Consider the following 25,666-nt stretch of genomic DNA (forward strand, 5'->3'; position numbering starts at 1 on the left):
ACCGGCACCATGCAATGTTTATATAACCTATATATAAGTAACCTTGATTAACTATTGTGGAAAAACAAACCGGAACTAATAACCTATAATTTAATCATTAAAAATTCAAAAAATATTTATTGACGTAGGTACACGTCTTATGAACTTAAAAAAATAAGTGTATATGAAATGCTTCTAATTTTACATTTACTGCAAGTACTCAAATCAAGGGCGTAGAACGGAAGAGAAGAACTGGCAATAAACTCTCCGCCACTCTTTTTAATCGCCAAGTTTTTTGTTAAAAATTAAAAATAGATGGTCATAAAACTGAGAACCATAGTTGAAATTCTTATTAACTTAACAAACTAAAGGTGTGCAATTCAATATTTTTTCACATAGTCACGATTACTACGCAGTTATACGACGAAGTACCATTGTTTGTGACGCTGCATTTTATTCTGATTGCAATTCAATATTTCTTCTAAGGCCTATTAGTACGTCTTCCATCCTCTCATGCCTTATACGTAATTGTGTGAAGCCTGTTTTATTATCTTATCACAAATCTGTCTCAACATTTTCCTCATTTAATTTTAATTGAGTTTTAGCCATGGATTGCGAGGACGCCACAATTAATCACGGAAGTTGTCTTTTGAGAAGTGGAAACAGAGAAAAAGTGAGTATGCTTTAAGCCGAATAAAGATTATAATATGAGGTTTAGTAAAGTATCTTAATAGCGGTCGTGTGTGTTATCTCCGTATGATAATGTATATTGACACACCACACGTCATAAGATAATAGAGAAAATTATGAAAGAAACATGAAAATATATTTTAATAACCAGGGATATTACTAACCATGCTAAAAATTAACAGTTAATTGTTACTTAAGAAGTTCGTTAACATTTAATTAAGTTCACTATTGTTCTAATCGGACCCATGCTCCCTTAATCAGCATTTAATTAATATCCGTAGCTAAACTGTTCTCTAAATATATCTATTTATATATAGCTGGCCTACCATTAGATATAATTTATTGATTCTTATCGTTTAATGATTACCTCATCAAAACTTTTTTGTGTCACTTATTAACTCGGATTAAGGTTAAAACAATGACGTAATACAACTCACAATTTCAGTCGTTCGGTTGAGAGGTAGCTAATACGGCAGGCGTAATTTTTTTAAATAAAGATGGGTTTAGCTGATTTTTATTCAATCATGCTATCTATTTATTTTAAGTTACAACCATTTATTGCATATTTGATGGCTTCATGTAACAGTGTAATCAATTAATTGATTTCTGATCACCATATTTTTGTGGACCCATTAGACACTAACAATAAGGCGACATGAACGTATTATTAGTACGAAAAACATCGGAAAGGGTGCCTAATAAGTGCGATGCGGTTTAACGGAGACCTTATTAGCATTATATAGCATTAATTATGTAAGGAATAATTAACTGTGAATGTTTTCTTCACCTAATTTTGTTTTTTATATAACGCTAATTGTTATGAGAAAGCTTTAAGTTTCTATTGCCACCTTCAAATTCTACTTTACATTATTCAGGTGTATTCGCTAACTATACTTCAGTTTTCCATCTATGCGATTGTTATGAAAACATTAAAAACTTTGCATTTTTATATTCTCATTTTTTGAGAGATTCTGAAACAGTGTTATATTTGGATGTTTAGATATATATAATCAATATGGTAATTTCATACCGCTTCGCGGGGCCAGTCTAATTGTCCACATATGTGTTTTAGGGCTGTAATAAATAACGCCAGGAACATTGAATCAGGTTGTTTTAAGCCAGGAAAAATGGCTAATCTATATAATTAACTTTCAGTTTGGTTCAAATAGTTTGCATTTATGTCATAACTACGAAATGATAGTATGCGACAGTTTATGCCCAACAATTGGGCTACATTTTTGTACGAGTTTATTTTTAGTGTTGCTTTCAATTGATAAAGAATTATGAGAGGAGCCGGCTAACCAAACACCGGTTTACATCCACTAAGCTAGTGTTATATGTTATCGTGTGTTATATTATAATTAGTATTTTAATGACAAGTTTACGGGCATTGACGCTCTTTAGACACTTTTATAACTAAAGTTTACATCCAATAATGAAGAAATAATAGATTGTTGAGTTTAACTATTTATATATATATAGTAAGCAGACGAAATCGCGAGGATTATCCTATTCATATGTAAGATAAGTCGAACTCGCGCATTTAATTGGACACAGAATCATTAACTTCAATAAGAAGTTACTATCGAGAGGCACGTCAAGTCGTTTTGTCATTCGTGAATCGTACTGCGCGTAGTGCGCGTACGCAAGCCTCTCTGTTTACTCGTCAAAATATAATTGTAAAAGTAAAGTGTATTTTTTATGTCACACGAGTAACGTTCATACGATGGAGGAAGGAAAAAAGGTATGTTTAATTACTTATGCAAAGCGAAATTGTATTGGCTTTTGTAGTTAGTTATTTATCAAACTAATTAAAATAATTATTTACCACGGAGTGTACTTATGTGTTACGTGATATAAATGATTTTATAGCTATGCTAGTTTTTGTGTATTTAATTTTTAAGGCTTCGCGCTCATTTAATTATTAATAAAATTATTACACGTTTTATGACTTTATCGTTCATTCGTTATTGAGACAACTTTGCTACTTAGTTTCAATATGTCGGTATTCACGTGTTTTATTTGTTATGTCTACATTCACTCAAGTCAACAGTCCTTAAGATTGCAATAAGTAAGTTATAATAATTATTTTTTACAAAAAAACGTTGTAGTTTAGATTATGCAATCAAGATATGCATTTGTATAATTTAGCAATTTCTTGACATACATGCATAGTTATATAAAATATGTAAATGTGTGTAATATGTTAAATGAGTAACAGTCTGCACTCATATTGTCAGATATTGCTTTTTTATTATCTTAATTTTATATCGTAGTAATACAAAAATGCGCGTTTATTTTGTAAAGTTTTCGGAGATTTTTTCCGATTTAAAATCATTATTTGTGGACAGAATACAGAAACTGCCGCATTATACACGCTTATTAGAGCGTTAACTATTGTCGTTAGTCTTCTATGGATGACTATTAACAAATTGATCACTTCATATTATTTAATTCGTAAAACTTATAAATACAGTACATATCGTGAACGGGTTTGTGTCTCTGGAGCAAAACTATCGCAAAATTGCCCGTACTTATGCTAAAATCCAATACATTTTGACGTCATCATACTAAACTTGACTATCCAAATCAGTCGTATATAAAAACCTTCTATTTGTAAGAATGATTGTCACTATTCCTACACCACACTATGCCAATTTAAATGAATCACTAATACATTTGTTAACGAGCAATGTTGATTATGTGGTCAAGCGTGACGCTCCCGATACTCAGATCATACATTTATGCCCCTTTATGAGCAATGGATTTTTATTTTCTAAGTGCGCAATGAAACACTTGCTCTTACGAGAACTTGCAGCGTGTCGCAACCGTCTGATCCAACAAGAGACGGGCCTTTTGCCGGCTGAACATAGAAGGCTGATCGCCTTTAAAATAGATTTTTACACATTTCAATAGCTGATTTTATTTATTTGTTTGTTACATAGTATAAGTTAGTTGACCTGGTACGAGCCTGTAGCATTAGTTCTCATTATTTATTAGAATTAGCCTTTAAGTTATTTTATACTAATACTTAAAACCTACGCATTGGAATGAGATTGCCCATATTCGATAGGTTAAGTCGTTATCGTGTAAAATTGAAGACATCAAGATAAAATGATATATCGTTCAAGCATTTCAGATATGTCAATATTGGATATTGTTTAACTCCAAGTGGTTTTATATAATAGGATATCTATTTTCAATATATTTTCTTTCAACTGTCATCTTATATAAACACTTGACGTGTATAAAAAATAATTCAAACAATGACGAGTTAAGCCAATAAAATTGCGTGAAATTGGACAGCCGTGCGATTCTGTAACTCATTTTCCGATTTGGCATTCTGATAGACAATAAACTACAAGCTCCCTCCTTATCAGCATGACAAATCATAAAATAACTGCTTCACGACTGATTTTAGCGCGACCGCTGCTGTGAATTCAAAAAGTGAGTTACAGAATGTGTGTGAGTTCGAAAAGTGAGTTACGGAATCGCAAGGCAGATTTCGACTCGAACTCACTTCAATCAGCTCTGCCATTGTTCGCAAACGTAATCGACCTATTACTGCGTTGGGTGAAAATAATTCGCAATTGAATTCTACTATTGATTATACTGAATAAGCCTGTTCTACAGAATGATTGATTATTTTTTATACAGAATGGGCCTGATGTAGTGAGAACTGTATTTCAGTGGCCTGTTATTTCCCAGGCATTATGAGTAGGAAAATAAATTTAATTGTAATAATTTTAATGCAAATTACAATGATAGGAATTCTCTAATCTTAACAGGATTTCACCTAAACGCATTGATATTTAATTACATGGAAACTGTTTTGTCTCTTTATGACGTGAATTATTGGAATCGGAATTTTGTTGAAAATCGGAGTCGCCATGCTGAAATAAGAGATGAAAGTGAAATTTAAATAGAATACACAAACTTTCAAATAAAATGTACTGGACTAAAACTGTAATCATAAATATTTTTCGCTTAGCATAAATACGCTACGCACGGCTGGATTTTTTTTAATATTTAGGAAATAAACTCTTAGAAATTATGTAGTATTTTTATGGTGTGTTTTTAAATCGGTCCCACGTCATCTTAGTATAAAGAACGTTTCAAAAAAACATAATAATAAATTTCTGATGATTTAGTTTCGTTATTCGTAATCTCTTCGTTAATTAAAGCAAAAAGTCAAAATTAAAATATAATTTATTCATGTTCACTTAATGTTCACGTTAGTAAAAAAATTCATGGTACTAAATTTACATTCTCAAATCGAGGGCGTAGAACGGGCAAGAAGAACCGACAATTAACTTCGTTCCCAGAAGAAATATGGAAAGCTATAAAAACGTTAACTTAAATATGTATTATTAAAGTATTTCGGAGAGGTATTTGCGAACGAAAGAGTACCGTACCATACCCTTCCCTCAAAGGCTGTCAACACTACTGTAAGCCCTCAGGCGTTACTGGTGCCCATGGGCCGCTGCTCATTAGATGTTTCGTCATAGTCGTAGAATAATGACGGTTCGACAAATAGTAAAATTTACAGGGCAGCCATTTCAAAATAATATAACTATTTTAGTTTTTGATATAAATATTTTAATTCATATTCTGTTATTATAAAAATTGGCATACAAGTAAACAGAAGGTTTTTTTTGAAACAAAATAAAAATAATAACACTAAATTACATAGTTTTCTAGAAAAATCACATGTTTCTATCAAAGCCGTCACTTTACCGACTGATTTGAAATTTTAAACACATAGATGACTCATTAGTCTAGTGGTTAGTACACCTGACTGCGAATCCATGGGTCCCGGGTTCGATCCCCGGCTGAGACGAACATCGATGTGATGAGCATTTGGTGTTGTGCTTAGGTCTTGGGTGTTTAAATATGTATTTATATGTCTATCTATCTATAATATGAATGTATATCCGTTACCTAGTACCCATAGCACAAGCTTCACCAGCTTAGCATGGGACTAGGTCAATTGGTGAATTTTCTTTAAACAAAAATTTGATAAAAAGTGGATTTTGGATTTTTTCAAATCCGACATTGTTCTACGATCATGACGGAAAGTTCCTTTACCTTCTATTCCATAAACAATATTTTTGACATAGATTAAGAGCCTTTACCTAGCGCATCGCGTCGCGTAAAGCGTTAGATAGAACTTAGAAACCATATTATGGCACGGCTATTAGGCTCTTAAGGTCTACTGGTCAGCTTGCTCCTATTTAAACAGAATGTTATTTAAAAAATCTTAATTTAACATTTTGTAAATTAATTTTTATATTGCTTTATTTTTCTAAATTATATTAGTTGTGTTTGCGAGTGGCGGTGTGCAAGTGTCGTAATACTGTGAATGACCTTACCTTGGCACACCTTTGACAAGACGAGGAGAAACTTTGAAATCAATTTTCCTGCTATTTATTATTGAAAAATAACAAAAGACGTTCATTTGAACCAGTTAACGATTAAAGAGGTCATTTATTAATTTAATTAATTTCAAATCTATCCGAATCCTCTAAGTGTCCAAAGTGTAACTTTATGATTAATATTATTATGTTTACCTAACTTTCACTTTCTCTTATACCATATTTTCGCAATAGTTGCCTGTAGCACATCGCTTATAATCGATCAGGCCATCGATGCACTCAGCCGTTAGCGCGTTTTATGCATTAAATATTTTGATTAGAAATTACAAAGCCATTTATTACATAAATACCTTTTTTTAATGTTCTCTGTCTGGTCTATAAGTCGGTACCTACCGGGCTAATATTGTGCTATCTTGAGAAATCTCTATTCAAATAAATAATGGCCATAATAATTCCATGGGCAGTTTTTTGTCTACTCTATTTGTTTTTTGTTTTATATTAATTAATAAAACAAAGGTAATATATTATTATTGTTACAAAAATGTATATTACGGGCTACGGCCAGTCTAAGTTGATAGTCATTTTGTTACTTTGTGTTAAACTGACCCTCAATTATGCGGGTTCAAATAAAATCCGTAATTGTTTTATTGAAATTGAATGTATTCCTTGAAAAACAATGGTCAATGTTATAAGTAGAAAATAAACTTTAAGCAGAAGAAAAATTTATTCAGTATCGCAATATGTTGACAAAAATCCCGTAATTTACATAATTATACCAAACTGGTTAAAGAGGTTTTGTGGAAATCAAAGTGCTTGAACCGGGCCCAGATATTAATGACCAAGATCATAATATAGTTTAAGTTATGTTCAGCATAAAAACGAGAACAGAACTTAAATAATTTTAAGTTCTACCAATATTTTAATTTGTTATTACTAATTCAAAAATATTATAAAATTTAGATAATTTTGTGATGATTATTTAAAGATTACTTTTGTCATATTTTGCAAGTGCCTGCACGTCCACAAAGTAATTATCGGAAATCACGCTTGAGCCATAAGTCACTTCCGTCCGATCGATAAATATTTTGATTTGCTGTTCAAATATCACAGACAAATAAATAAGGAACTAAACTAAAAATTAATTAGTTTACCATACAAACAAACCCCTTTTTATCAGGTACATACAATCCTGTCGGAGCTTGATGAACCTATAGGTACGCTTAGGGGTGTTCTTGATAGATGTTTTGATTGCATTCGATACTGAGGACTACAGCTATAGAGAGTCTGGATCGTCTAGATTCTAGTCAACTATAATATCGTAGGATACAGATAAGTCTTACCTATGTATCCTCATCATGTGGAGGAAGGCGTAATAGTTGCAGTTACTTGCAGAAGTATCTTGTAAATTAAAATTAAATGACAATAATGAGAATTAAATTTTACAGATTATTTTGATGTAAAAATATAATAAGAATATTTGGTAAAATCGTATTGTTTTCAAAATTTAATTTAAAAAAAAAATAAACAATGTTATATATATAAAGTTACCATTGGGACAGTATTTGTAAAAATATCTTAACAATTAACTTTTGTGATAACTATGTGCTCCTGAATATAACGGATGCAAGTATTGACGATAGTTAAACGTGACAACGTCATAAAAAATATTGATGGGATGGTTGCATTTAAAAAAAAAAAAATTTTTTTATTTGTTTGATAGGTATTTTGTATGGATATAGAGAAGGAGGTAAATGGAAATCACAATTGAATTGATCAAGTTACATTTATTTGTACGCATAAATACAATTATGTCAATTTTAAAAATGGAACGCCTCAGAGCGAGGTAACGCCGCATGTGTCATGTTTTTTCGTGCGTGCAGCCGGCTCCATCGAATTATAAGACGTTGTCACGTCAAAAACATCAAAGAAATATATACGAAGCTAAATCAATCGCTCTCCAAACCTTCGAAAATTCCCAAATGTCAATTGCACTCAACGGATCGACGCGACGCGACGACGGGGACCTTTATACAGCGCTAGACTTTATCATCGTAATCTAAAACAATAAATCTTAAACCTTGTACAATCGGGCATTGTATGTAACCTACAAACTTTCATTAATTATTAAAACAAAAAGTACGAGGTTAGAAAAAACAAGCGCAACCTTGTGAATTGATGATTTGAATCGCGACGGTTTTTTGACTTTGCGATCATTAAATCTGTGAACAGCTTCAATAGAGTCAATCATTATATCGGTCAAGTCTGTAATCATAATAATATGAAATCTTTGTCGTGGACCACCAATGAACTTAATAACTCACTCCAATTGCTTGTCGGCTTTCATAAAGTCTCAATCCAGTTATAACTGGCTGTCGACATTCATGAACGAGGAATTCAGATCGTGATCTATGTTCTAAATTTAACTCATTTAATGAAACCATAAATTGATACTGTCAGAAATGACAGACCCTTATTGAGACTAGATTTTTAAAAACAAGTAAGTAGTTTTAAAGGTTGACATATGACTCAGATGTTATATCGGTGAAGTCCCGTGAACGTTAGGTAATTCTTAGAAACTATTAAGCTGTATTGTTATATATAATCACTAATGATATTTATTTAATGACATTCATAATCTCTAAATTTTATTTAAAATTTGTCAACGAATTAAAGTCGCTTTGTCATTACCCAATATCAGTTTGTTGGAGGACGAACTAAATAAGTAAAAATATATAAAATATTTAGTTATATGGTGAAATTATTTTGTTCTGATTTATTTTTTGGTATAGTTCAATTACGGGATATAAATAAATACATACGTAAGAGTTATTTTTTATGTTCATTCAACATGGGAGGGTGGTTACATTGTATGAGACAGATAATCATATTATCTGTCTCATTATCTCATACAATGTATTATGTAATAAAGACAGTTTCACAGCCAATAGATATATATTAAACTAAATTACTTAAAACTTAAACGCTATTTTAAAACTTTGACGTAATAAATACACACAATATAATTGTATTTTTAATTATTACATACAAATTATATAATGAATAAGATATATGTAAATATATAACTAACGTTTATAACATATGTATTTTTTTTTTCAGAAACTGCCATACCCCAAAGCAGTGGGGTTCATTGTGACAAATGAATTTTGCGAAAGATTTTCTTACTATGGAATGCGTAGTAAGTACTTCGTTATCTTTTAATTCCATACAGTATTTACGATATTCTTAACGCACCTAATAATAATTATTAAAAATTAAAAAACTAAAACGTAACTAAAGTTTGGTCCCTGTGACCGTGTACCCTTAATGCTGCCAGCATTTCCTCGCTGTATTGCTTATTCTTTGAGCGGGAAAAGCAACTGTTCTGGGATCACCGGTACTATCTACTAGGCGTCAACTTAAAACTTATAATTAGTGCCTGTGTGAACAGCAGGCTCAAACGGAAGTCCTTGTTACCTTACATTTAAATGTGAACGACGTGGAAACTCCTGTAGCAGTCGCTATACTCGTGTGGAGTATTATTGTGTATCTTAAATAATTTTTTACGAAACGTTTCGTTGAAAAAATAAATAGTATAGTTCAGTTTTACCTAAGTAAATAAGACAACTTATTTATCTAAATGAAACTCTCTCTCTCACTCACCCTGAATAAAAAATAACATAATTTGCGATTTTTAGCGATTTCAACGTCTATATTATGCGCAATTTTATTAATTTCTTTACAGCAAAACTCATACTACCTTACCATGTGCAGGTATGACATCAATGTGTGGCATGTGCCTTATCATTAATTGATTTTAAAAATAAATTAAAATTATTAACAGGGAATATGCATGATTTTTTTCTAGCTATTCTTGGAAATATTACTATAAAAGTATATTATTTATAGAAGTCTTAACTTTGTATTTGTAAAATTTAAGATATTGAATAATTTAGAACGCCGACATTTTGCGCGGGCTTTGCTTTACGTATTATGACACGTTCCGTGTTGTTTACCACCGTACCAATTATTTTATTCATATTTCAAATTTAAATTGCAAATTCATCCGATAAAGTGTTTTTCCTTTCCCAAGAGATGCAAGTACGAAAACAATTTTTGTGACATATTTTCATTTTAAAGTAGATATTTTTTATTTATATACAGCAATGTGAATTATATAGTCGGAAGTCAGTTTTGCATTTAATATTTGGCAGTAAAAATCAGTTACTTTTATCTAGTTTATAAAAGTTTAGTAAAACTAAATCTAAAAAAATTGGCACTCAATTTTAGTTTTTGGTTTTACTTTCTTTTTTTACATTATAACTGTTAACTGAGTTTTATGTGTGCGTTAACTTACTAATTCCTAACTTAGCTGTCTTCCTTCTGTGGTTTAGAAATTTCGATAATTGAATGACCAAACCAATTTCATCGTCCTAGATTCACTACAAGTCACTGAAAGTCGCCACAGGAAATCTATTACAGGTTTAAACTATTTTCTCACACCGTACAAATATCGACACCAATAAATTAAATGTTGTGGCACTTGACGTTACATTTCCGTTCGACCAAAAAGTTAAAGATTTGTTTTCCCTCCCTTATTTACACTTTTATTTGATTTAATAAACCAATATATGTGACAAAATTTAATATTTCTGATTAGAATACTATTATAAACTGTACCACCCGGAAAATAATAAACGACTCAAATATAAGAGTCTTTCCTTCAAGTTTGATTTTATTCTTTGGAGTAGAGACTTGGGCCGTGGGGTTGATATGCACAGAAAAAGATTTAATTTGGCGCCTGGTAGATAGTACGGGTGACCCCAGACCTGGTGCATTCCTCGCTCAACGAATAAGTATCACAATGCAGCGAAGAAATGGTCCCAGAATTAAATGTACACAGGGACCAAACTTTTTAAAATTGTTTTAATTTTCATTTTATCAATTTTTAGTTTCTATTATTACTATGTATTTAGGTTAAGTATATTGTAATTACTGTAGGTATATTTGTGTGTTGGAAATAAAAATATTTTACATTTAGGTTTCATGTTTTTTTCAAGTATATTATTTTAAATTAATCTGCCGGGACATTCTGACGGGGTTATAGTCGCATCAGACTAAAGATCTATTTGAAGGTGACTCCTCGTGAGTAAACTAAATTACAAATTTAAAGCATAAATATACCTAATCTATAAGTATTAGGTAACATGAGTTTTTCAACCTAATTTCCTATCACTATTATCGGTAAGGCGAAAACATTTCACAATTTTCTGATTATTAACGTTGTTGTGGCACAAATATTTTTATTGTGTCGGCAACGCACTTGCGAGCCTTCTGGCATTGTGAGTGTCCATGGGCGGCGGTATCACTTAACATCAGGTCATGCTGCCCGTTTGCCTCCTATTACATAAAAAAAAATATTTAAAAGGAACTATGACGTTTTAATCCTTTATATTAATTAGTATGTTACGTGTCTTTAATCCTTCTGAAAGTATGGGGAATATTAGTTTTCTTTGTATCTAGTTTTTTTACATTGAAACAGCTATTTAGGTATAGGTATAGGAACAACTGGTTTAAACACTCTAGTTTGTCCATTTTGTGAGAAAGGCTGTACATGAAAATAGGAGCGGTGTACCAATAAAATGTTTTAAGTTATTCCTTATTGAGAACTTCCGTTGCTGTGTAAACGGTAAAAACAGCATGTCTGACTAAATTGTAAGAAAAAAAATCAGTGTATGGAGAGGTCTTAGGTTTCTGTATCTGTTTCGTGATCATTATTTTTCCTTAATAGGCAAGAAAATGATCAGCATTCTGTGCCAGATACACGACGTCGATTTTTAGGTTTAGCACGAGCGAGTAATAGATACGGACATAGAAAAATATCCATCCAAGATTAATGCCGCACCACGATCACATCAGATATCTAGGATAAAACCCCTCATCATTAGTATATGCATTTAGTAGTATCGATGGCACATACACAATTTTCTAACACCCGTCCTTTTGCATCGGGGGTTATTATTAAAAGAACGACAAAATCGTACCATAATCCAAGTCAAAAAGAGAATTAAATTAATCTAAATGAACGTTTCAAGGCCGAAATTTAAACAAGATTAAACCGGCATAATATGTAGTTTGATAATACAGCTGTCTAACACACAGTCGTTATCATAATAACTATTGTTTTCTTTTAAGTAGCATAAACATGATTACTCGTGCGGCATAACTTTTAAAACAAAGCGATGTAAATCATCTTTTATTGTGTAACTCAGAACTCTGGGAATTACGATTGATTTTAAAAATATTATTCTGTTATTAGCATCAGCGTTGGTTCACTAAATCAATGGATGTGCTCTGGGCATTTTAAAATAAAGAAGGGAATTCAAATATTGAACCTTCTTGTATATGTATTGTGGTCAGGAAGTGGGATCAGACCCGTTTTCATTATAATGCTTATTTTTTTTTAATTTGGTCGTTTTAGCACTTTACAAAGTAAAGCCTCTACTGATTTTAATTTATGGACCGCAAAGCAGGACTGAAAAGAATACATTATTATTATTATTTGCCGGAAACTACATCTAATTGTTTCTACTAATTAGCATTATATAAACGAATATATTTGAAGACATAACGACACAAGTGCCTTAATCAATGAAACAAATATAGATCCATTTCCTTCACCGTCTTCTTATTCCTCGCAACTTATCGAACATTATAAATACTATATGTAAAAACGTATTTTTTTTATTATTCTACGTAAATAGACTACAATATATGAGACAAATATAAGAGCGTTTATTTTGGAAAACATGCTAAATTTAGTCAGCAAGTTAACGAGATTGCGTCCAGTATCGTGGGGTTTTACCAATTGTAAATTTGTATTTTGTTACAATTCCCGGGGTTAACGACTCTTTACATTGCCACAATTTCATTAATCATTTTTCTGTTATTACTAAGTAGACACACTTCTATTGAGTCTAAGAGTCTAATCTCGGGTCTGAATCTGAGGGTACGAATTACGATTTCCTGACAGTAGACAGGCTAGCAACCACTAGGATAACTATACTATTTTTGTATTTAATGTATTACAATTCCTTTTTTTTTCTAGCAATCCTATCGCTTTACCTACGATACAAGTTGGGATACACCGACAATGGGGCTACTGTAGTGTACCATACATTCACTATGTTCGCTTATTTCTTCCCATTAATCGGAGCTATGATTGCTGACAGTTGGCTGGGACGATTCAGGTAAATAACACAAAGAACTTTTTTCGTATAGAACAGGGGGCAAACGGGCAGGAGGCTCACCTGATGTTAAGTGATACCGCCGCCCATGGACACTCTCAATGCCACAGGGCTCGCGAGTGCGTTGCCGGCCTTTTAAGAATTGGTACGCTCTTTTCTTGAAGGACCCTAAGTCGAATTGGTTCGGAAATACTTCAGTGGGCAGTAACATAAATGATTTATCTATTTATTTATTATTACACTTTCCCGTGAACTATCGTCCTCAAACAGCTATGTATATGCAGTCAAGTGTTTAGGTTTCACTTAATGACGTTTACCTTCACCCAAATGAATATTTTACTAAAGACCTGTTCTTTATACACGATATAACACAATTTACTTAGGGCCGACCGAAGTCTTGGAAAAGTTGAAATACATGTATGTAAATTATTTTTATCACCCTTAACAGTACAATCTCTATAAAAAATGCAATCATACCAACAATAACGTGGGTTACACGCTTAATTGATTTGAAAATTTCCACCTATCTCTCTAGTATCAATTGAAATATAATATATATATTATAGTGTCATATGTCTGATACTGACTTTTATATGCAAAATAGCAAACTTTTTATTAGCTTTGAAAACAATAGAACTAACCTTCAAACATCAAATAAACAACGATGTTAACTTCAACGTGTTACGTGACGGTGTCGATATTGAAAGTGCAAAACTTTTATCGATTTCACCGGAGTTATTGCGTTGTAACAAAATTTTGTAGATATACACTAAATATTATGTATCTTTCGTAAGCTGGGCCCTGACGCTGTAGCTTCCTTAGCGGGACAGCGACCCCGATTCAAATAATGAGTTTTTGAGGTTGGTTGACATCATCGCTACGGATATTGAGAACTACATCCAATTTGCAAACAAAAACGTCTGAATCTGTATTCCTGTCCCGCTATTGGAAGATACGGAGCAAGTCCATAAAACAGGATCCACGCTTGAGGTTTTTTTTTTTAATTATCGTTCGATTCACACTTGCATAGTGTTGGCCGAGACCACAGCCCTGCGATTCTGTAACTCACTTTTCGAACTCACACAGCGGTTTTCGCATCGGCGGTCGCTCTCAAATCAGTCGTGAAGCAGTCATTTTATGATTTGGCATTCTGATAAACAATAAACTACAAGCTCCCACCTTTTCAGAATGCCAAATCATAAAATGACTGCTTCACGACTGATTTGAGAGCGACCGCCGATGCGAAAACCGCTCTGTGAGTTCTAAAAGTGAGTTACAGAATCGCAGGGCAGTTCTTGAGAGGCTGGTTCCGCATTCGACCCTATAAACATAATTAACATAATTGTTAAATTGAGAGTTTAAATCCTGATTTTTTTTAATACGATACAAGATCATTAAGTCGTTACTTTTGAGCTTACAGAATTTAATGCAAATAACGGATTTTTAACAATAAAGTTTATCAGAACTGCTTTTTCAATTTCGAATGAAGTTTTAAAAATAATAATACAACTTATATACTTTTAGAAATTTAAAATTACCGTCCCATGCTAAGCTGGTGAAGCTTGTGTTATGCGTACTAGGCAACGGATATACATACATATTATAGATAGATAGACATATAAATACATATTTAAACACCCAAGACCTAAGCACAACACCAAATGCTCATCACATCGATGTTCGTCTCAGCCGGGGATCGAACCCGGGACCCATGGATTCGCAGTCAGGGGTACTAACCACTAGACCGATGAGTCGTCAAGGCTTTATGTAACAGATTCTTTTAATTTCAGAACAATATTCTATCTGTCACTAGTTTATGCGACGGGAAGCATCCTTATATCACTAACAGCCATGCCGCCTCTAGGCTTGCCACAAATGTGAGTATACTGGATATTCTATATCAATCGAAAGAATATCATTTATTCAGGTAGGTATTACGCTGAACAAAAACAATATGCTAAACTTTCGTTTACTGTCAATCACATCAAGGGCGACGGGACGAGAAGAACTTCAATAATATTGTGAATATAAAAAAGGTCACCCTGGCCGTGTTATTCATTATGAACGCAGTAAACACAAAAACTACCCAACGGATTGTATCTACTGTTTTCAATAATCGATACCGTGATTCCTGAGGAAGGTGAATCGTTGTCTGTAAATTGACTGAAACATAAAAGTTATCGTTGAAGATGTCGCAAGAAATTTCAATATACACGAAAACAGCGTGAGCGAAGCTATGGACGTAGTCACTGATAGGTAGAAGGTAATAAAATGTTGTGTATATGTCACCGTAAAATTGTAAACACCGTTAGATTGTAATCTATCTCGCGAGATTATAAACTGTCGAAAGATTGTGAACCTCAACGAACTGCTTACAATTTAACGTATTATTATTCGGTAGTTATATGAAATTGTTGGAAAGTAAAATTAATCTGTAATTGACCAAAGAAGTTTGAATGATAACTAAGTTAGTGTAGTACAATCTACCGAATAATAATATGTCAAATTGTTAGCAGTAAGCTGAGGTTCACAATCTTTCGACAGTTTATAATCTCGCGAGATAGATTACAATCTAACGGTGTTTACAATTTTACGGTGACATATACATTTTACTATAGGATGAAATATATAGCTGACATCATGGTTTAGTGGGCTCGCAACAATGTATAAACGATAGCCTTACATTGAATCTATTATCGCGGATTTCGCAGAAAATATCACAAATTAGCAATATGACTGCAATCCACATATTACATGTGCTATTAAAAACATTATTTCAGGGAAATCACAATTTTAGCACTTCTACTAATAGCATTCGGTACGGGTGGTATAAAACCTTGTGTATCCGCCTTCGGAGGGGATCAGTTCAAGCTACCTGAACAGGCGAGGTACTTGGGATATTTCTTCTCCCTGTTTTACTTTTCAATCAACGCTGGAAGTCTGATCTCAACTTTCCTAACACCGATCTTAAGAGCTGATGTACACTGCTTTGGTGAACAGGACTGTTACTCCCTTGCTTTTGGAGTGCCTGGTTTACTTATGATCGTATCTATTGGTGAGTTATAAATAGTTGTTATGACTTTTTTTTCAATACAAGCTTTCTATAAAATTAAAAAGTTCCGTTTAATAGGTTGAAAGCTGGACACTGCTATTACCGTCTCGGTAACTTTGTCCTTTATTTTATATAATCCGTTTTGAATCCCGCCTAAACAACAATTTTGTCACAGAAATGATTAAAAATTGATAAATGAAACCGACATTAATAGACCTTGATTAGTTTATTACTCCGTAACTATGAGAATAATAAGCTATAATATAATAAGGTTTGTATCGATACGGTAAAATCCTCGCAATTTTTTTATGTCATTGCCCTTCATTTTGCCCTTCGATAAATGAGGTCAATAAGATCGCTAATCTTTTATCATTGAGAGAGTGACCACTTGAGATAAAATAATGGAGTAACTATTTAGAAGAGCTATATATGTCTCTATATACGTTAATAAATTTTAAGTACCTCTCTCTCATTTACACAGAAACACGCACGTGTTATCCTTATTATACATTTGGATTTGTAATTTTTATATAAGCTATTGGCTACCTAAATAAATAAATATTAATATTAAAATCAATTCCAATCCAATTCCAAAAATATAAAGAAAATATTTTTTTTTCACTTAGAATGGTTGTTACATGCTGAGAATATTAGGGAATGAGGCAGAGACAATTTTACTTATAATTTATTTTTAATTTTTCTCAATTCAAATTGGAAAATTTGCCCCAAGTCGGCCCTGATTATATTGATTGCTAGGTTACGTTCGAGAAATGTTAGAGTTGTTAGATTGCGCACATAGAAATATCGATTTGTAGCACAGTCGTCAAAAGAACCACTACGTGAAAACCACTCCATAATTCATTTACTAATTACTTTTGACTGATAAGAGATTTGTTAAACAGAATGGCTACTGTCCTATTATTACCTTTAAGAAAAATAAAGTGCCAGGTACCTACCTACTCATTGCAGTTTGCTACATTAGGCTCTCGTTAGACTTTTCCTAAACAGTATTTGAATAGTTATTATATTCAGTGAGAGCAGTGTTGGCCTAGTGGCTTCAGCGTACGACTCTCATCCCTGCGGTCGTAGGTTCGATCCCCGGCTGTGCACCAATTGACTTCCTATCTATGTGCGCATTTAACATTCGCTCGAACGGTGAAGGAAAACATCGTGAGGAAACCGACATGTCTTAGACCCAAAAAGTCGCCGGTGTGTGTCAGGCACAGGAGGCTGATCACCTACTTGCCTATTAGATTTAAAAATTATCATGAAACAGATACAGAAATCTGAGGCCGAGACATAAAGAGGTTTTAGCGCCACTGATTTATTTATTTTTTATTATACTCAGTGCTGCCACCATTCATGGGCGGCGGGGCGGTATCACTTAACATCAGGTGAGCCTCTTGCCCGTTTGCCTCCTATTACATAAAAAAAAACCATGATCTTTAAAAAGGCGTAAAGTAGGCTTTAAACTATGAGTTAGTTAAAGTTATATAAAGTTTCATAGTGTGTGTGACGTTCAAGTATCGCTTATCATAAGATGAACCATTACTCGAAACGATTACTGGCCGGTTATCGTTTATTGAAATGTAATCAATGCGATTTGCTGTAATAAAGAATTAAATGACTTCATAGATAACATTAATTAAGTGTAGAAGAGTATACAACTCTAAACAAACTTTTAGGAAACCAAATCTCTTGTCCTTGCATTTGTTAGCGGTACCGTGTTTTGTGGCTATCTGAAACAGTTTTGCTTTGAAACCGACCAGTAGGGTTACTCTGTACATTGTACAACCGATACTGATTTTATGAAGCTATCACGATCTTAATAATTGGCTTAAAAAACGGAAACCAATTTACTTATATCTAAATTACGCTAGTTATATAGACAAAAATAGTCAGGTTTATATGACGCTGACTAGGTGTGAACCCGTATTTCAGCATACAGCGCCTAACCCTTAAATATAACAGACAAAAAAATCTAGCATCCAGTACATGGCTCATTGACAAAAAAAACTAATCTCTTAAAATGAACAATCTATTTAACAAGTAGTTATACTATGGTGTGGAGTGTTTAAGTGTGAGTAAGGTGAGAGGGTGAATGTGTGTGTGTGTGTGGGAGAGTGTGTTCAAAACTATTTTACTGTTGCGCTTATGTCGCAAACTTGGAATAACTAACACCTAATATTGAATCGGGATTGATAAGTTTAAATTACAGGGTCTGAAGAACCGAGTTACTTGAAAAAAAAATATAATCTGTATTACGAAAACTATAATGAATTTAATTAAAATATAATAAACATATATTTCTTTTTAGGTTTCTTCGTTGCCGGGAAAAAGCTGTATATAATCAAAAAGCCAGAAGGTAATATTTTGGGAAAAGTGTCTGCTTGTGTTGGTGTAAGTATTTTTTGTACTTAGTTCTATTTATCGATGTGTACCTTTTGAGATTTTCTTTTAATTATGAGTTCAAAGGTGAGGTGAGGAAGAAAATCGGTTAGAAATTATACATTTATACAATATCTTCCCCCGATGCCTACACCAGATTCAAACAAATTGAATAAATACACGAAATCTATTATTTTTTTACAATTCAACAGACTTATTATACAGAATTTTATAATTTTGTTTTACAGTATGCTGTAGTAAAATCAGTGAAAAGCAAAGATAAACGACACCATTGGTTAGACCATGCCGATGATAAGTTTGACAGTAATCTAATAGAAGACGTCAAATCATTATTAAGAGTTCTAGTTCTCTTCATTCCGTTACCAATATTTTGGGCCTTGTTCGACCAACAAGTGAGTATCTTTTAAAAAAAAATTAGGCTTGGTTTATCTACAAAAAAATACATTTCTAGTCGGGCTGTGATCAAATACTTTACACTTCTAAACTAGAAGTTTACGTTTAAATACGATAAAAAAATATTATTATAAAACATAACATTGGGGCGCGCGCCGACGGAGGATCGCGACAAAAATCAATCAAATTACGAACATTTGAGGTGTACATGCTCAGATATACTTCTATTCACTAGTGCACTAAGCTGCCTAGAAGTATTTCAGAACCAATTCGATAGGGTTTTCAATAAAAGAGCATACAAGTCCATCGGCGGACGCATATCGGATATGATTGATAGCAGATTGCGTATTTTCCAATAAAAAAAAAATGTTGTTTGGACAGAATTCCCTCATCTTAACTGTCATGTTTACAGGGTTCCAGATGGACCTTCCAAGCTAACAGAATGGAGCAAAATATTGCTGGATGGACTTTGAAAGCCGATCAAATGCAAGTTCTGAATCCTCTGTTAATTTTAGTGTTTATACCACTATTTGAAGTTGTAAGTATTATTTTTTTTCGCTTAATATACATTTTATTACATTTACAATTAGTTAGTATACAAACTATTCATGCCCGTAGGCCGTAGCTCATTACACCTATTTGGTTAGGTTAGTTTGAAATAGCTCGCATTACGAGGAATTAACCCCATAAGTGTTATTGTAAATGATGATATGAGGCAAAAATAGATAAATAGAACACAAAAATAAATTTGAAATGATTGGCCCTTGTACCAGTGTACCTTAAGATTTACATTATCTTTGTGTTTAGGAGTGTGCTTTAGTACAACTTGAAAGGCAAGTTCTTTAGCCTAGCGTTTACTAAAGCAAGTAGCGTTTACATGTTTCAACTAAAGTACTATCCTAAAGCACTCTCCTAAACACTAAGATAATGTAAATCGGCCTTTAAATGCTGGCAGCATTTCCTCGCTGTTTTACGATACTTCTTCGTTGAGCGAGTGATTCGTTATCTACCATCGGTTTAGATGGTAAATTTAAATATTATATAATTATTTATTAATATTCATCTTTAAAATAGAGTCTTGTCTTGTCGAGCGTTGAGTGCAGACCTTATTTTATATAGAATAAGTTCATATGGTGTAAAGATGGAAAAGTCTTTGTGAGAAAAACAGAGGAGAGTATAATTCATCAGATTAGATCTCTAGATGACATCATCAGACTAGAAAAAACACCTGTCTTTTCAACTCCATTTAAAGTACATATTTAGATGTCATAACTTATAATTTACATGGCCACAGAAAGATACGAAATTCTTTATTGTAATTCTATTATATTAACAACGCGAGCGAGTCAGTCATTACGGTCTAACTAGCTACGGTATAAATCAACCAACGTATCTCAACCTAATATATAACCTCATATAATCCTCAAACACGTTGTCTCGAGAAATGCGCTCAACTCATATAAAAATGAAGAAAGAGGAATTTTTAAACACTGCAAAATACTGCCCATAATACTCGTAGAAAAAGTCAATAAATGTCTTCTAGTCGAGTATTTTCATAAATAAAAGAGGTGAGCATGGCAGTACAGACCCGAGCGGTAGCACAATGGGAGAACGTTGAGGTATTTGCTACCGCGTCTCATAAATGGACTACCCAGTCAGTTAATAGATGGCCTTACGTTAACCAACATAAAAAGTAAATTAAAAACTATTTTTAAATGCATTTGTCGCGTACCTAATCAAGACTGCTATGGTTACATTTATACAAACCACAGCGGTTTTCTTATGTAACACATTATGATTCTATTGTATTACTCTGTAATGTAAATAAATAAAAAAAAAACATTCATTTATTTCTGTCGTATTATATATGTGCTAATACTATGACATATCATAATAAGACTGAATTCTGTAGATATATTATGATGTTTTTTAGGCTATTTATCCATTCTTGAGGTGGTGCAAGCTGGTTAGCAAGCCATTACATAAAATGATTTGGGGTGGCGTATTGGCGGCTTTAGCGTTTTTGATATCTGGAATAGTTGAACTCAAGCTATTGGTAAGATGTAATTATGTATCATAAAAATATTCTTTATTTACATTTATTATCCTTAATTAAAATTATAATAGTATTCAATTTACAACTAACCGTTTTTATGACAGAATCCGTTTTAATTTTTAATATGTATACATAATAAAAATTAGATAAAATTCCATAATTTACATTGCACGGGAAAGTCCGTAAGCAAAGTCTCTTATTTTATTTAAATTTCCATTAAAATTAACCAAAATAGAATTAAAATATTTCTACATTAGTATATAAGTAATCTTAAATTTTTAGCCGACATACGGAACACCCGTAGCTCCAGGGTTGGCGCAATTACGAGTATATAACGGTTTTAATTGTAACTTTACTTTGACCTTACAAAGTGACGCTAATAGTACAGAAAACTTCATAGTCGGTTCGCTGGGAGTATTCGAAAAGTTAGACATTGAGGCAAAAGACGCGATTGAATTACCTTACTCTCTCAGTGGACAAGAAAGCACTGCTTGCGCTAATAAGTTATATAATGGCAACTTTCTACTTAACGAGACAACAGCCAATTCTTTCTTTATTAACAATGAAACAGTTGAAGGTTTTACTGATAACAACGATAAGGCTATCGATGGAGTTATTGTTAGGTAAGTTGCGTTTTTTTATATATAAATGATGATGAATGACAAATATTAGGTGTGTGAAGCACGATGAAAAAAATGTGTGTGGATTTTGAGTTTTTTGTGTTTAAGTAATAAAATAAATATAAAGAGAATTTCTATAGAGTAATAATAGTATAATGAAACATAAAATTATTGGTTTTTAAATTAAAATAATTCACTAAATAACTGCAAGCATAAACTATGTGCATACAATTAAAGTTTAATACGTTACATTTCATCTCTCACATTTTTACCGCAATTTTCATTAGAATAGTACTTCGTGTATAAATCATTCCAAAATTCAAACATTTTGCGTTCCGGCCTTGAATCGACTATTTTATTATTTTTCGCAAATAGATACACGTTGTCATCGTATTTGGTCATTGGCAACCATGTATTATTTTGATTATTGGGCGTTGGTTTTCCATATTTGGCAAAATTAGCCCAAATATTCGCAATCTGTGTGATGAAACTTCGATCTCGATTTTGCCGATCTTGTTTGAGCTTTACATAATTTTCCCAAAGTGGGTCACATCTAAGAATATAACAAATTTCATCACCTTGAGCAGCACCTTTTATTTTTGTATTTGCACCGGCTACAGCCGTCATTTTTGCTGCATTAAGATTGCCAACATAATTAAACTTATAGACAAACAATTCACTTCCGGTAGCATTTAAATATGCTTGAACAAATTTGTATATCGGGTATTTGTGAAGATCAGAAACATACTTTAAGAGGTTTTGTAAAGAGTTTTCGTTTATTCCTCCTTTAAAATAATGATTTAATATTAAGTCTCCAACTTCCTTATATTTTTTAGAGCCATATTTATACTTGCAAGTATTCAAAAAAGGAACCATAAATTTCAATGGTTTTAGAGATTCCATGTATTGAGGATTGTGAATGAAAGGCAATACTTCTGTAATACTTTCTTGACTCGAGAAACCTAACATAATTGGCATTTCTGTAAGTCGTTGAAGATTTGTAATTACTGGAAGGGTGTGCTTTGAAATCAAGTAGCGTTTTGATTCGTTTTCTTGAATAGGCATAAATGGTATAAGCGGTCTTTGGACGTTAAGAATATTTTTATTATTATAAATGTTTGCCGTATGTGCTACTAAATCATTTGCAGATGCCTTTGCTAGATTATTACCTGCGGCTTGCACAGCCATTTCTAGTTTCATTCTTTCCAAAGCAGGGTCACCTTGAAACAAAGAACTCGAGTATATAGAGCCACTTTGTAGAATTACCTTTGAAAAGAGCTTCCGAAATTTGGTCATCATTAATAGGGAAATGAATGTTGCTGCTGACCCAGAAGCCATTACAGTCAAACGGTCCTTGTTTCCTCCAAATTGGCCAATGTTTTTCCTTATCCATTTTAGGCCCATTACAATGTCCTTAAGACCCATATTAGTATGGTTATCTGTATCGTTTAATTTCAAAAATCCAAAAACGGATATTCTATGAGTTAATGTAACTAAAATGACATCATTATCTATTAAAAAGTCCCCTCCGTGAATATGACTAAAGCCTGAAGTAAAAGCGTATCCATGTATCCACACTATAACGGCCTTTTCAGTTCGTAATTCATATATTGGGAGATAAGGCGTGTATATATTTAAATGCAGACAGTCTTCAAAACCATAGGTCCCATGTTTGTGAACAATATGCTGTTGAACGCATGCTCCACGATACTCAGTAGTGGCGTCAAAAACCTTCGTTGATTTTTCCAGAGCCACGGGATTTTTAAATCTTAGCTTCCCAACAGGTGCTTGTGCGTATGGAACCCCATAAAAGGCGTAAAATGTTCTTCCGTTAAATACTGACACTTCAGTCGTGCCTAATATCACACCTTGTTTTAATTTTACTTCAACTTTACAATGCGTTGCAAATAGTTGACACAAAAATAATACAAAGAGACGTAGCATAGTTTAGGTTGTAAGGAATTGTGATGTAAAGAATGTTTAGAAAAGCGCGATAATGTGGAATTAAATTTTTTGAAGCAAATCGAGATATTACTTTTCAGGTTACTGTGCAATTTAAATGAGGTTGTTTCAATCAGAGTATATAATAACAAAATGGAAAAAACCGTGTTAAATTTCCTAAGTAGTGACATGACTCAGAAATCGTTGGTAAAAGGGAAATATGACATTTTAGTAAACGATACAGTAGTTTTAAAGGACATGGCATTGCAAACTGGCGCTGTCTATACCATCAATGTTAATGAAGATCCGACCGGTTATGTATGTATTTTATATACTTCTTAATAATTAATTAAAATTGAACGCTCCGTTTTTCCATTGGTTGGATGGATACTGCAGTAAATTGTGCCTTGTGATTCTGTAACTCACTTTTCGAACTCACACAGCGGTTTTCACAGCTGCGGTCGCGCTCAAATCAGTCGTAAAGCAGTCATTTTACGAAAAGTGAGTTACAGAATCACAAGGCTGATTTCGAACCATATGTCTACTCATTGGTTATAAAAGGTATTGATAGACCGGATATTTGAATGTCCCATCACAATTAAGTGTTTATTATCGGACACAATGTTCATGTTAATACATTGAAAATAATCCAACTACTTGTCTTTCAGAATGCAAACGCGGTAGTAATAACACCACCGAATAGTATCCACATCCTATGGCTGGTTCCACAGTACGTGGTGATGACTATGGGTGAGGTGATGTTCTCCGTCACTGGCCTTGAGTTCTCGTTCACACAGGCTCCAGCTAGTATGAAGTCTGTGCTGCAGTCCATATGGCTACTCACTGTTGCATTCGGAAACTTAATTGTTGTATTGATCGTTGAAGGAAACTTTTTAGATGCTCAGGTTTGACAATTTTCTTTAAAAATTTTATAGATTTAGATTATATAGATCTTTTAAATTTAATTTCCGTATATTAATAATAATAATAAAAACTTTATTTATAAAAAACGGCCTGTGTTCGGGGTAACTAGAAAACAATTATTCCGTGGTACATGGTATATGTTTAAAACAGTTTAGATTACTTGTATTATTTAAAAAATTTTGTTTTTTAAGCTGGATTTGGGCTAACTACAAAATACCGGTGTACCCGCGCTTCGTCTGTAAGCAAAAAGAAAGGAACTAATGAATTACTTTTCTTCTTAGTTTAAACATTAATTAATATTTTAATCTCTAGTCACTGTATTTCAGATATTACTTTTAACAACCAAATCTAAGAAGTTCAGAATATGTCCAATGTCTCATGTCCACTCGTTTTGTCTCCATAGTTTCTATGTTATGTACAAAATCGTAACATGCCGTTACTTATTGTTAAATCAGACATATTTGAACCTTACGCATGTAGGACTATTCAAAATGATTTCTGTTGCTAGAAGAAACCAAATAATTTCACCATAAAAAACGAATACTTGTGTCTTTACATATATTTCAGTAGAAGCCTACTGACGAGGCACTTGACCCTGAGGTTTTGTACGAACCCTGGTGCCACCAATCGGTTTACCTATTTACAGTTGTAACGATTATCATATTGTTTATATATACTATTATTACGACGTCTGAAACATTGATATTACCTAGATACACCCACAATTCTTGTATTTATGGGAGATATGGTTTTTTCAGTGGAAGGAATTTTTCTTGTTCGCGGGTCTAATGTTGGTGGATATGATGATCTTCACTGCGATGGCCTTAAGATACAAATACGCTGAAATTAAATCTAGTACTGAACAACTGCCAATAGAAGAGATAAGACTGCCAAAAAAGGAATAATTGTAATTTTAGAATTGTAGAATAAAGTAATTATAAATTAACCTTTACTTACGCTCTTATTTTATCGTCCCATAATCC

General features: G+C 32.9%; 2 protein-coding genes across 3 annotated transcripts; one reads left to right on the forward strand and one right to left on the reverse strand.

The window, feature by feature from the left end:
- The first annotated feature begins 477 nt into the window (after positions 1 to 477).
- Positions 478 to 25,635, forward strand: LOC125062237 (peptide transporter family 1). 2 transcript variants are annotated; one of them, XM_047668012.1, is made up of 13 exons: positions 478 to 652; positions 9,162 to 9,240; positions 13,150 to 13,291; positions 15,079 to 15,165; positions 16,069 to 16,343; positions 18,658 to 18,740; positions 18,977 to 19,141; positions 19,555 to 19,680; positions 21,076 to 21,198; positions 21,481 to 21,821; positions 23,861 to 24,077; positions 24,428 to 24,664; positions 25,442 to 25,635. In XM_047668012.1, the coding sequence occupies exons 1-13, from the start codon at positions 587 to 589 to the stop codon at positions 25,586 to 25,588; spliced, it is 2,088 nt and encodes a 695-aa protein (XP_047523968.1). In that variant the 5' UTR covers positions 478 to 586; the 3' UTR covers positions 25,589 to 25,635. The 2 variants fall into 2 exon arrangements, with proteins under 2 accessions (XP_047523968.1, XP_047523969.1); XM_047668013.1 differs by lacking the exon at positions 478 to 652 and adding an exon at positions 2,264 to 2,413.
- On the reverse strand, positions 21,838 to 23,865 carry LOC125062240 (esterase E4-like). Its single transcript, XM_047668023.1, has one exon. The coding sequence runs from the start codon at positions 23,760 to 23,762 to the stop codon at positions 22,065 to 22,067; it is 1,698 nt and encodes a 565-aa protein (XP_047523979.1). The 5' UTR covers positions 23,763 to 23,865; the 3' UTR covers positions 21,838 to 22,064.
- Positions 25,636 to 25,666: the final 31 nt, after the last annotated feature.

Source organism: Pieris napi, chromosome Z (genome assembly GCF_905475465.1).
Source record: "Pieris napi chromosome Z, ilPieNapi1.2, whole genome shotgun sequence".
NCBI classification, from domain to species: domain Eukaryota; kingdom Metazoa; phylum Arthropoda; class Insecta; order Lepidoptera; family Pieridae; genus Pieris; species Pieris napi.

What these genes read in the sequence shown, in the direction of transcription:
- LOC125062237 (XM_047668012.1), top strand. Translation starts at nt 587, where the DNA reads ATGGATTGCGAGGACGCCACAATTAATCACGGAAGTTGTCTTTTGAGA. An exon ending in GAAGTGGAAACAGAGAAAAA is followed by an intron (nt 653 to 9,161) that starts GTGAGTATGCTT and finishes TTTTTTTTTCAG; the next exon opens with AAACTGCCATACCCCAAAGC. An exon ending in AGTTGGCTGGGACGATTCAG is followed by an intron (nt 13,292 to 15,078) that starts GTAAATAACACA and finishes TTTTAATTTCAG; the next exon opens with AACAATATTCTATCTGTCAC.
- LOC125062240 (XM_047668023.1), bottom strand. Translation starts at nt 23,762, where the DNA reads ATGCTACGTCTCTTTGTATTATTTTTGTGTCAACTATTTGCAACGCAT.